The following is a 12557-nucleotide window of genomic DNA, read 5'->3' on the forward strand; positions in this document are numbered from 1 at the left end:
TTCTGATGCTTGAAGAAATGCCAACTCATAGCTAGATGAAAGGACAACTAGTGGAATCCTCATCCTAAACCAGTATGGATCGATTTAGGAGTCCCAGTCATTACTGCATCATTACTGGTCCAACAGCAGGGCTGGAGAGTGAGCTAAGATATGTGGGGTAGATCTCACACAGAACCCTTGTGTCACCACAAGAGCATGATAACACCTTCACTTTAGCTTCTTGCTAATTGGAGATGGTTCCGGGCCTGGCATGTGCAGATGGCAGGGCCACAAATATCTGGCAAGCAGGGCCATGTGGGCCTGGTTCAAGCCCTCTCCTGTGGTTTTCTGGCTGTGACAAGAAGAAAATGGCTGGCAGTCATGGGAGGCCCTAGAGAAACCCCACCAGGCAGCTTCTCTAGAAAGTCTGGTATGTCTATATTCAAGGAGGCTCCCTTCCTCATCAGGGGGAGATTTGGGAGTCTTCTTTATCAGTTAAATCTCAATGTGGTTCCCATAGCCTAGGAGCTATATCTTTCTTTAAACCCCTAATCATCCAGGCTCTAGCATCCTTTAAACTTGGGAAGCCTGGTGAGCCTCACTCCACAGGAAATCCCAACACCTGGCACAAACGGCTCGCTCAAGAACAAGGGTGCACCACAGAAATGTTTGCTATTTTGAATCAAACATTGAGCTATTTAATCATTTTGGGTCACACATCACTGTGCATAGAAGCCATAAATGCTGATGTTCCAAAGATACAGTGCAACTCTATAGACACAGGAGCCCCGGTTACAGAGCTAATTCTGAAGATCTATGACTTTTAGAGAGGCTTTGTTTCTTTGCTTGATATTACTATGCATTTAAGGGCTTTAAACATTTGTCATTTTCTGCACCTTCTATGTGCTATTTCCTCAGCCTGAACCCCATCCACCTTACCATCTACAGCTAATGCACACTCATCCCTCAGAGCCCAGTAAGAATACTACCTCACACCCCTCCCCCATACACACACAAGCCAGGGTTCTTTGCCCTTCTGGGTTCAGAAGCATTCTGCTGGTCCTTGATTATGACACCAGCTTCTATGTTCTGTGTTACACTAAGCAACTGCTTTCTGTCTTCTCTCCATGGCAACTTCTCTGAAGGACAGAAATATTGATTTGGTCACCCTATGGCTAGATTATCAACAGTGGCTGGATATAGGAGAGAGTGAGTGTAGATAAAATAATGAACTCAGGGCCACACAGAAGTTATCACCTCAAGTGCAATGGACCATGAAAACACTCTACCACAATTGACACTAGTAACAGAAAATCATTTGTGCCTTTGCCTATTTCTGGAGGTGGAGCCGATAGGCCATTGGCCTGCAGATGAACCATGCTCAGTTTCCCATGGGACACATCTAAAACAGCAAAGAAAGGCACTCTGCCCTCCTTCCAAGGATAAAACTTGAATTTACATGTAACATGCTATACGCCAGGCATGGGCGGGGTGAGGCAGATTGCTTGTGGGCCTCCAAGCTGCAGTCTGCAAATGAAGAGAAGCCTGGGAGACATCCCCAAGCCTCACCTAAGGGGCTTGCTGTTGGTAATACTGCAGGTGCACAAGCCCTGCGAAGGTCTTGAGGTTGCGGTCGGCTTGGTCGCCTAAGGAGAGCAATACTGGGGAGGAGCCCATGCTCTCCTTATATCTAATCATTTATCAGGCACACCACCAAATCTGCAGCTAAGAGAGATGTCCATTTTACCAACTGCGAGCTTGTAGGCAAGAAATGCAAGCGGCTCTACAAAGTCTCCCAGTGCTCCTTCCCACCCCCCCACCCCCCACCATCCTTAGGTGCTCTTCATGACCCTGGGAAGATTCAGGAAGTAAGGAGTAGGGAAAAGACAGAGGCATACACTTTGCCAACCCTCACCCCAGACTCAGTCACAGGAAGCCAGGATAACATGACAGCACAGACTCACAGAGTCCCCAGCTAGGGGGGTTATCTTAGTTAAGATGGGTCCCTTCAGACTGGGCTTTCATGCAACACTGCCTACAGTAGAGACACAAATCTGCCTTTCCTACTCACTTCAGCTCACCTGATGTTCACACCCTCTGTGCTCCAGCCCAACAAAGGGTCTATTCCATCCTCTCTCAGCTTGGCTTCTGCTCACCTTGTACTGTTATTCCCTTGGGTTAGCGGTTCTGCCTGACAGTGAACTGTCATACCTCAGATCTATTCCACCCTTCAAGAGCCAGGTCAAGAATCCATAGATGGTCCTAGATGCCCCTCCCAGCTCCTACACACTATCTCTTCATGTGCCCTGGGGCTCTGGCTCCTTGTGAGAAGACTGTAACACCTAAGCCATTCTTCTCTGCAGGAACTTTACAAGACAGGGCCAAACTCAGCTTCCCAGGCCTTTCAGTGGATATATTCTAGATTAGAAACAAACTACAAGAATGGTAGTCATATGCACTGCTGGATTTCAGCTTCTGCTATTACCAGAGGCACAAATGGGCTAAGGAAGACTAAGAACATGTTTGTGGGGAAAGATTATATGGCAAGAGAGACACTGTGATCAACAATGGCAATGACTGATTATCAGGCCTAGTATCCTGCAGAAAGCATGTTTGAGGCCATGGGGACCAGGCAGGTGGGCTACAAAGCAACCAGAACTGACTCTTAGGCCTCTTAACAACTGCCTAGCACAAGGAACTGGTAGTCTACTGCCCTGAATGGGCTAAGCATTTGGCTGTGTATGGAAGGCACAGGTGGGAGCCATCTCGGGTAGAACAAAGTGGAAGAGGACCATGTTCTTTCAAGTCTGGTCAGGTAGTGCTGTCTACTCTGAAGGACAGGAAACTACAATGTCCTCTCTTGGATTGTCCCCTGTACCAACACAGAAACAGGCATACCAATTCCCAGCACTCAGAGTGTGGTTTTTAAGCTACAAAGTCACCTTACTACATGTAAACTGGAACCCTAAACTCTGGGTAAAATCTGGAAGTAGTACAAATACATTTGTTCTGTCTGTGATGTCACAGGGGCAGGGTGGCTGGTCAGGGAGAGGACACCAGCCATGGTGGTGTCAAATGCAGGCCAGGTCTCTCTGATCAGGAGCAGGAAGAGAGCAACACCTACTATTTCTTTTTCCTTCCTCTCCTCCCTCCTCCTCATTCTCCGGATCGATGTCCTCTGCCTGGGTGATCCAGTCCAAGTAGCCCTTAAGATCCTCTTCCAGTTGCTGCTTCTCTCGAAGCTTCTGGAAATCTCCCCGGGCTTTTGCTTTCTCTCTTTCCTTGGAGAATTCTCTGAAGGAGGCAAAGAGAACAAACACCTGTCAGGACATCCCTGGAGACCTGCACGGTGAGCCATCTGCCCTCCTGCACAATGGTCTCAGTGGCAGGACACACAGCACTCAGTAGAGCCACATGAGCACAGCAATGGAGCCACATACGTGTACAGGACAGAAGACAGTGTCTTCCTAAGCAAGACTGTGGGTGCCAGAGTTGCAGAGACCACACTAACACGCATGCATCATTGGTTAGGAAGTGAGCTCCCTTCAGGATGGCAATGATCCCAGGCTAACAGCACCAAGTGCTGTCACAGTAGGCCTCTGACATTCCCCACTAGGCCCACAGCTCAGAGATGGCCCTCATTCTGCAGAGCCTCCTATGATATCCAGCATTGCTTCCAAGAGAAGGGACCCAAGTAGATTAAGTGCAAGTCACCCACCCAGTTTAAGGCTTCTTCAGTAAATTCGGATAAAACTTTGTATTACGTACTGACCTCTTTGTCAACCCAAGATCTTTGTCAGGGGAGCAGTCATTCCCAATTTCCACATGAGGATCCCCTCCCCAGCACCTGTAGCTTCAGCGCAATGAAAAGGGTCTGGGCAGACCCATGCTAGATGGTTGCTAGTGCCCAGGTCTCCCTTTCCAGGCAAGAACTAGAGAGTAGATGAAACGCTGCTGTTTTTCTTCACCCTTGGTTCTGGCCATGATGCCTCCCAGAAGGTCTTCCCTCTAGGAGGCAAAGAGGCAGTGCCATCTGTTGCCCACTTATGGGAACACCTGCCCTGGAAAGGCTTTGGCAGAAACAAATGTTCCCCGCTGCTTGCTGTTTACTCTCCCTTCCATATCTACAATCCTATATCTACACACAGACACAAACCCCTATACTTGTTCAGGCAAGTTTGGGTCTGGTAGACAATTACAAGGAACTATTTGCATTTTCAACTGTGAATTGCTATAGGAGCCAAAATATTTGGATTATGGATTTTGGAAGTACAATTCAAAGCTGCTAGGAAGTGAGTGAGATAACAGGCTAGCAGGCTTCTTCACATACACCCAAAACTCTGATGCAGCTACCACTGTCTCCTGTTGAGTGCCTTCCAAGCCAAAGTGAGCGTACCTCCAAGGACCTCTAACTTAAACTGATGATAGGGGAAATGGCCTGCTTTCATCAAGCCATCCCCCCGCCCATCTCCTCTCTTAACTACAGGCCTTCAAGGGACTGAATAGATACTTGAACAGCCAGAGAACCCAGTGTTTCAGGTAATAAAATGGAATCCTTGCCAGGGCCCACAACAAGAAATGACTGCATTGACAGGTTCTATGCCAGCCTACTTTTTGCATCCCAAGAACCATCCTTGACCTCAGTAGTGCTGCTGTCTCCACCCTGTCTTCTGGAAGGGCAGGAAGAGGCAAGGCTGTGGATGCAACTCACTGGCAGCCTTGAGGGTTTAGAGGGTGTTCAGGACCCAGACATTGGCTCAGACCTTCTAGCCCAAAGGCATTTCTTTCTCCAGAGAACATCTTCTTCTCAAGAAAGAAGGGACTTGGAGGGCAGTGCCTCGCTGCTCTCATAATCCATGCCTTGAGAATGGTCTGGGCTTCTAAAGATAAGAGAAATTCATACCTCAGCCCTGAGTAAATTCACCAAATTACTTTAACTCTGAAAAAGTCACATTCAATCCAAATCACCTCCCTGAACAGCGACAGGAGAAATTGGCATTCCAAGTGCCTACAAGAAATTGCATTATATAATCTGTTTTCTTACATGCATTGTAAGGAACAAGTGGATCTCCAATTATATTATTTACCAAGAAGTATCCCCATACAAATCTTTTTCTAGAGCTCTGTTTTTGCTACAGACACTCTGACCTGATTTCAGACCATTTTAAAGGGTTTAATACCTACCGGGCAGGTAACATGACTGAGATTTACATGGAATAAATTGCCTGCTGACCACAGGATAGGATAGAGGAAGAGGCAAGGAGGCAGAGTCTCTGAAAAACCAGGTGTCCTCCATAGTCTTCTAGACTGCTTAGGACTCTGAGTCTGAAGACCTGGATTCTAGTCTAAACTCCAAGCTCTGTTTTCTGAGCTTCTGTGTTGTTGTTATTATTGTTCATTTTCTCAACTTGCAACATAGATACAATGAATTGGTTCAATTGCTTGGACAGATTAAGATATTCAGGGAGAGGATACTTCAGAAAACAGAAAGCACTGTATCAATGGGAAGTTCAAGTCTTGAGTATTTTTGTTGTTGTTGTTGACTCTTTGCATAGGAGAGAGAAATTTTAAAGGTGATTGGAGAGCTTTCTCAAACAAAAAAAGGTAACCTTTGGGAACAGTTTGGAATAGGGTCTACGATGCCATGATCCCACCAGGATTGGGAGGCATACAGAAAGGATGCCTGGGAGCAGAGGGCAGAGTGACTATGAACAGGCAGACCCCCGTCTCAGTCCTGTATCACTGCTTATTCTCACAACAAACCTGTTCTGTGGGAACTCCCACCTCATGTTCATTGTTTCTGCTAATGACCTCAATGGATGATGATTAAAAAAAAAAAAAAAAAGACTCATTTTGCATAGGATGTTGCCGTCTCCTAGGAGGCTCATTACCAAGGGATTAAATAATGGTTATTATTGCAAAAGGTTAATAGATAGAAGTTTATTGATAGAAATGATCAGACTTTTGCAAGTAGATAACAAAAATTCAAAAAATATTTCTTACATGCTAGGAAACTACTTTCTGTGGTCCATAGTTTTGTGGTATGTGACTGAAAGAAAACATAAAGGTACCTGGAAGAAAGTGCATGTGGAAGGCTTCCCTTTGCATATGAAAGATGAGAAAATAGTAAAACACATTTCTGTAGGATATATATGAAAAATAAAGCAGAAAACAAGCAGGTGGACAAATGGAATAGAAAAAAATAAGGGATAGAACGTTACCCCTAAGTATATCTTTTTGTAAAGTTATGACTTTTGGAACTAAATGTTCTTCATATTAAAGATTTAAAAAATTTACCTCAAGGATGAAAATACCTCTAAACTGAAAGTGAACTGAAATCAATGCAGCTGATTATATTGTTTGTATGTCTGTGTGTGTGTCTGTGTGTGTCTGTGTATGTGTCTGTATCTGTGTGTCTGTGTGTGTTTTACGCTGGAGCTTCTTAGCTTTTTTTCTTATGCTAGCACTCTATATTTGGGCCACAGCTTTATTGATGGTTAACTGGAGATTAAAGTTGCATGGCTTTACTGCCAGGATTGGGTTTGAACTGTGATCCTTAGCTCTCAGCTTCCTGAATAGCTAAGATTACAGGCATGAGTCCCAAGTGCCCAGCTTCTGATTGTATTTTTATGAATATCACATGCATACCGAAGAAGAAAGACAAAGTAATTGAAGAGATTGTGACCATTCTGTGTGCTGTCAGTCTTAAGCAGAGATATGGATGAGACAACTCAGAAATCAATTTTAGCTGCATTAGAGGACTTAACAAATGAATAAATGTGTTGATGTTATCACTGTGGAAAGCTGGAGAAACATGGAATGAAGAAAGACTAGATAGAACCTTTTGGAGGGTAGACTGGAATTAATAGACATAGCTGAGCACCCAGGATTTCTAAAAGGTTTGCTCTAAGCCTAATGTCTGATTTTTAAAAAGATGCTATTATGAGTATATGTATTAATGTAAGTATATAGCTAGGTATGTAGAAATGTGTGTGTCCTACTTCTGTCTGTCAAAAGGATGCAGAACACATCTGATGTCCATATCTTGGTCTTTTATAATGTTCTTCATAGTCTCAGCACTTGGGAGCTAAGGCCGGAGAAGTGTGAGTTCAGGGAAAGCATGTGCTATGTAGTGAGACTATGGTTTGTTGGTTTTTCTTTTTTTAACAAAAACTGTTTTTTAAAAAAGAACAGAAAGGCATAATGCCTATGTGCATCTGATCAAACAAAATAATATCCATCAAAATAAACTCCAGGAAATGTAAACAAGAAGTTTTTCTCTCTTTTTTTGCTGTTTTTCTTTTCTTTTTGTTCTGTTTGTTCATTTATATTTGGAAGTGTACGGGGAGGCACAGAAATGCAGGAACAAAGGGTAAACAAATGCAGCAATGGTACTCACTGTAAACCATATTGAAAGTGAACTATACATGTGGGCAGGGATGAGAGGGAAAAACTGGGAGAGAATGAGGGAAGGGGTGACACTGTCCAAAAAGAAATGTTCTCTTAAAAAAAAAAAAAGAAAGAAAAGAAATGTTCTCTTTACCTGACTTATGTAACCATAGCCCCTCTGTATGTCACCTTTAAAATAACAATTTAAAAAAATTAAAAAAGAAATCAAGCTGTAAGGAAAGATCAAAAGCCAACCTGGGCAGAAAAGTCTATGAGATCCCACCTCCAATTAACCAGCAAAATTCCAGACTGGAGGCAAAACTCAAGTGGTAGAGTGTCAGACAAATGAGCAAATCAAGTAAGTATAAAAGCCTGGATCCAAATCCTATGCTGGTATGAAAACAAATTACCTCAGAAACAAGAAATGACTTCTTTATATCTTCCGAGAAATAGCTGATTCCAAGACTGGGCCAAATTAGGTACCAGATGGAGAAAATAAGGAAATATTCAAAGGCAAAAACATTCATAAAGACATTCCATAAAGACACAGGACCTAATGGATACTGATGGCTCATACCTATAATCCTTGCTACTCTGGAGGCTGAGATCTGAGGATCTTCATTCAAAAACAGCCTGGCTAGGAAAGTTCATGAGACTCTTATCTTCAATCAATCAGAAAAAAAAACCAAAGTGGAGCTATGGCTCAAGTGGAAAGAGCACCAGCCTTGAACAAAAAAGCTAAGGGACAGTGTTAGAACACAGGAAAAAAGTGGTGGTGGGTGGTGGGTGGGGAGAAGGTCCAGGAGCACCTCCTACTGGCCAAATCTGGAAAAAATAGAACAAAATAACTAAAAAAGCCAGGTGCCAGTGGCTCATGCCTGTAATCCTAGCTACTCAGGAGGCTGAGATCTGAGGATCTCAGTTCAAAGCCTAGGCAGAAAAGTCCCCCTGAGACTCTTATCTCCAATTAACCACTCAATGCCTTTTCCCCCACCCCCACTCCAAAAACAGAAGTAGAGCTGTGGCTCAAAGTGGTGAGTGCTAGCCTTGAGCAAAAGAGCTCAGGGACAGTGCCCAGGCCCTGAGGTGAAGCCCCATGACCAACAAAAACCAAACCAAAACAAAAAAAAATAAAAAGCATTAATGAATTATAAGACATATTTAAACTAATCTGCATCCCTATTAGAAGCTTAGAAATGAAAAAGACAAATGAGAGGCTGGACATGGTAGCACATTCTCATAATCCCAGCTACTCAGAAGTATTAGTAGGTAGAACAAAGGCAAAAAATGTACTTCCTGGTTCATTTTCTCAGTCTCAAAAATCAATACTAAAGGCCTCTGGCCTAGCCTTCTTCTCGAGGCTAGTCTAGCTTCACTTTCTCATAAATGTACATTTTATACTTTGGCCACTCATCTCAGTTCCTCAAGGCTCTGAGACTTTGCCTGGGCAGCATTCTCTTTGAATTCCAGCTCAAGTTCTATGTTTTTGTTCCCGCAATCCTTGGCTACCAAATCTAAACAGGTTCTATTGGCCTCTGAATCACCACAGCAGTCCATTACTGAGAAGTGAGAATTGGATATATATGTGGCTCACCCCCCCCCCCACCACAGGCAGCAGCCTCTACATTACCTCCTTAACAGATCCAAGCTCAGAGCCTTTGCCCATCTTCTTTGATAAAGGATGGATTGCTATAACCTTCAATAAATGGAAACTGAGGTTATGCTCACCTAGCTGCTTAAATACCTCAACAAGGGCACACAAGAAACAAGAGCAGGGGGCAAACACATGGAAGGATGAGGATCAAAAATAGCTGAGAGGACTGGGAATGTGGCTTAGTGGTAGAGGGTGTGCCTAGCATGCATGAAGCCCTGGGTTTGATTCCTCAGTACCACATAAACAGAAAAGGCCAGAAGTGGCGCTGTGGCTCAAGTGGTAGAGTGCTAGCCTTGAGCAAAAGAAGCTCAGGGACAGAGCCTAGGCTTTGAGTTCAAGCCAGGACTGGCAAAAAAAACAAAAACAAAAAAACAAAAAACCACACACACACACACACACACACACACACACACACACACACACACACACACACACACACACACACACACACACACACACACACACACACACACACACACACACACACACACACACACACACACACACACACACACACAAAACTAGCTGAGAGTCAGTTTGTGAAGGGCCTTAAATAACAAACTAAGGAAAGTGAATTTCTTTTTTGTTGGCAACAGGGAACCGTAGAAGCCTGATAGGACAGTATCACAATCAGCTCGGATTTATAGATGCCATGTGTGACAAGGAAATCAAAGGAAAGAGAAAATGGTGGTAGAAGGCCAGAAGGCATTCAGTAAATCCTGGTGATGGATCAGACTTAACACAAATAAAAATGTGATTTTAACATTTTTCACCAAGTCCCCAGTTTTCTTACATCTTGACTTGGAGAAGCAGCTATGTATGTGGCTGACTCAACAATCACACTGGGTGGTCATAGTCAGCTCTAACTTTTGCATGCCACTTTCCTATGTCTGATACTCTAGCATCATCTTCTTAGTTAGTATGAACCTTCCTTCCCAGGGTCAGGCAATGCCCATCAGCCTGAATGGAAAAAGAGAGTACTTGATCTCTGAGAGACTGGCATATTAAAGAGGAGACAGACATACTACAGGCCCCAGGCCCATAGAAGTTTAATGACAACAGATTTCAACAAGGCATTTCTAACAGTCCAGGTCCCCTCAATATAAAACAAGTTAACTCTTGAAATAACAGTCTCCCTGGAGAGAAGCTAGGGGTATAGACAGCGGGGCCTGTGGTTGAAGTGGACTAATTCTTAATAGGAACTTATATGGCAGAATATTCTAAGAACTTTCAGTATGACTTCCCAGGAACCACAGACATCCTCTCTGGCTACCCCAGCGAGCATCCCAATGCTGCCCTGCACTCTCAGCTTCCTGGCCTTCTTTCTCCACAGCTCATTAGGTAAAGCAGGAAGCCTGCAGGCTGTGAACTGATCTCTTCCCTCTGTTTGCTCCTTTCCCATGGCAGCAGTCTGGCACTCTCAAAGACCTGATAGACAGGTAATCTAGTGGCATCAACACCAAAGAAGCCCAAGGGCTTCTGAAAAAGGGTTTTCGACTACTCCACTCCATCCTCACATGACTCCCACAAAGATCTTTAGATGGAAAAGATGGAAGTAAAAGAACAAGCCAAGGCCTCTTGAAGGAGCCCTTCGAGAGTGATAGCTCCAAAAAGGAAGCTCAGGGAGAGTGCCCAGGCCCTGAGTTCAAGGCCCAGGACTGGCAAAAAAAAGAGTGATAGCTCCAGCCCAAGTCCTATCTAGGACCCAACAATAGCCTCAGCAAATCAAAGCTTGCACAGCTGTGGAGGTGACTTGGGTTCTTACAGAAAAGGCTGAGTCTATGCTATGTTACCCCTCCCTAATAATAATAAAAATAAAGCTCTCATTTATTTAAATTTTATAGAGTCTTCAAAGCATCTTTATATTGCTGTGTCACACATTGCTTTTGTCTTCAGTTTGGGACAAGCAGGATGAGAATTTTCACATCCATTTCACAAAGGTCAACAATGAAGCTCAACAAGGTAATACTACTGTGCCCATAATATATGTCCAGCCAATAATATGACTTGCCCATCATCCAGCATCCTTTCCATGGGACTGCTGACCTCATAGCCTCCCGCCCCCAGGGGAGATGTGTAAATGGACACTCACTGGACCAAGTCTGATTTTCTTTCATAGTCCCAACTCATGAATAACGTCCATAGCATCTTTCCTGTTTCCTTCCCACTGCTGTCTCTTACTCCTCCTCAGATGGCACACTTCAGGGAGACTCCTGTCCCTACCCAAGGTCCCTGGTGGTATCTGAACATGGGCACATATCCCATGCTCTGCAGAGAAGTTTTCCAGACCCTGACAACACCAAGGACTAACAGGCTGAACTCTGGAGCCCCTAGATCTGCTCATAGATTCAGAGAAAGCAGTTAGCTTATAGCAGGCACAAAAACGGAAGTGCAAATCAAACATGACTACCACAAACACAAAAGGACACAGTTTTCTCTAAAAAGTTTTCTAGAAAGTTCCTTACCAAATGCCCTTAAGCTAATGGGCCACTAAAATCATCCTTGTTTAGATGTAGGTTTTGGTCTTAGTTTAACTCACACAAACAAAATCTAGACAAATTCATGACTTTAATACACACACACACACACACACACACACACACACACACACACACACACACACACACACACACACACACACACACACACACACACCAATAAAGGAAAATAGAATCATCAAAAGCAGATTTCTAGTAAGTGAGGTGTAATGGTTCATGTCTACTATTCTGGAGACAGATCAGGAGGATTATACTTCAAAGGTCAGCTTGGACCTATCTCAACTGATACAAAGCTGAGCAAGGTAGTTACGTGGAAGTGCAAATAGGAGGATTACAATCCAAGTTGGCCCAGGAAAAAAGCAAGGCACTATTCAAAATGAACTAAAGCAAAAGGGGCTAGAAGCATGGCTCCAGTGGTAGAGCAACTGCCTAGTGAGCACAGAATCCTTAGTTCAAACCTCAATATGAAGGAGAAGAAGAAGTAGGAGAAGGAAAAGAAGGAAGAGAAAGAAGAGAAGGAGAAGGAGGAATCATAGTAAAATCAAGACCTTGAAAGCTCACCAAGAAACAAAAGCAGCATTTATAAAGGCAAAGAGAAGGGGAAGTTGAAGAAGTAGCCCCTTGATTTTTATCAGTGGAGGCCACCCCTCAGATCTAAATTCTTTCTCCTACACAGATATAAAGGAAATGGAACAGAAATTTTAAAATTAATGTGTTCAAAGAATATTCTTATGTTTAAATCTAATTTGTAGGAAGCACACAGGTTCCGGTTTTGTTTAAGGAAACTATATATTTTGTTAAAAAATCAGCAGAAATCTGTGATGTTTCACAGTAAAAAATATTTTTAAATTAATAGTACTTAGTTCAAAGTTCATCAAAATAGTTGTCTTTGTCATAGTTCTCCATCCATCATGAAAAGACAATAATTGCCAAAGGCATTTGCATGAGGAATTTGTATAAGGTAAACAGACCAGATAGGGATGAGATCTTGGGACCACAGCACTGGGTCCACAAGACCTGCTGGCAGATGATGTTAG

The 12557-nt window shown here is 43.6% G+C and overlaps 1 protein-coding gene across 13 annotated transcripts in view; it reads right to left on the bottom strand.

Moving 5' to 3' along the window:
- The window catches only part of Cacna1d (calcium voltage-gated channel subunit alpha1 D), a 353221-nt gene that overhangs the window by 122705 nt on the left and 217959 nt on the right, over nt 1-12557 (bottom strand). For all 13 annotated transcript variants that reach the window (XM_070018505.1, XM_070018511.1, XM_070018515.1 and 10 more), the window contains one exon: nt 3104-3273. In XM_070018505.1, the coding sequence (XP_069874606.1) occupies nt 3104-3273 (170 nt within the window). The remainder of the gene's footprint in view (nt 1-3103; nt 3274-12557) is intronic.

This window comes from Dipodomys merriami, unplaced genomic scaffold, assembly GCF_024711535.1.
Source record: "Dipodomys merriami isolate MVZ:Mamm:240054 unplaced genomic scaffold, mDipMer1.0.p SCAF_13, whole genome shotgun sequence".
In the NCBI taxonomy this organism is placed as follows: domain Eukaryota; kingdom Metazoa; phylum Chordata; class Mammalia; order Rodentia; family Heteromyidae; genus Dipodomys; species Dipodomys merriami.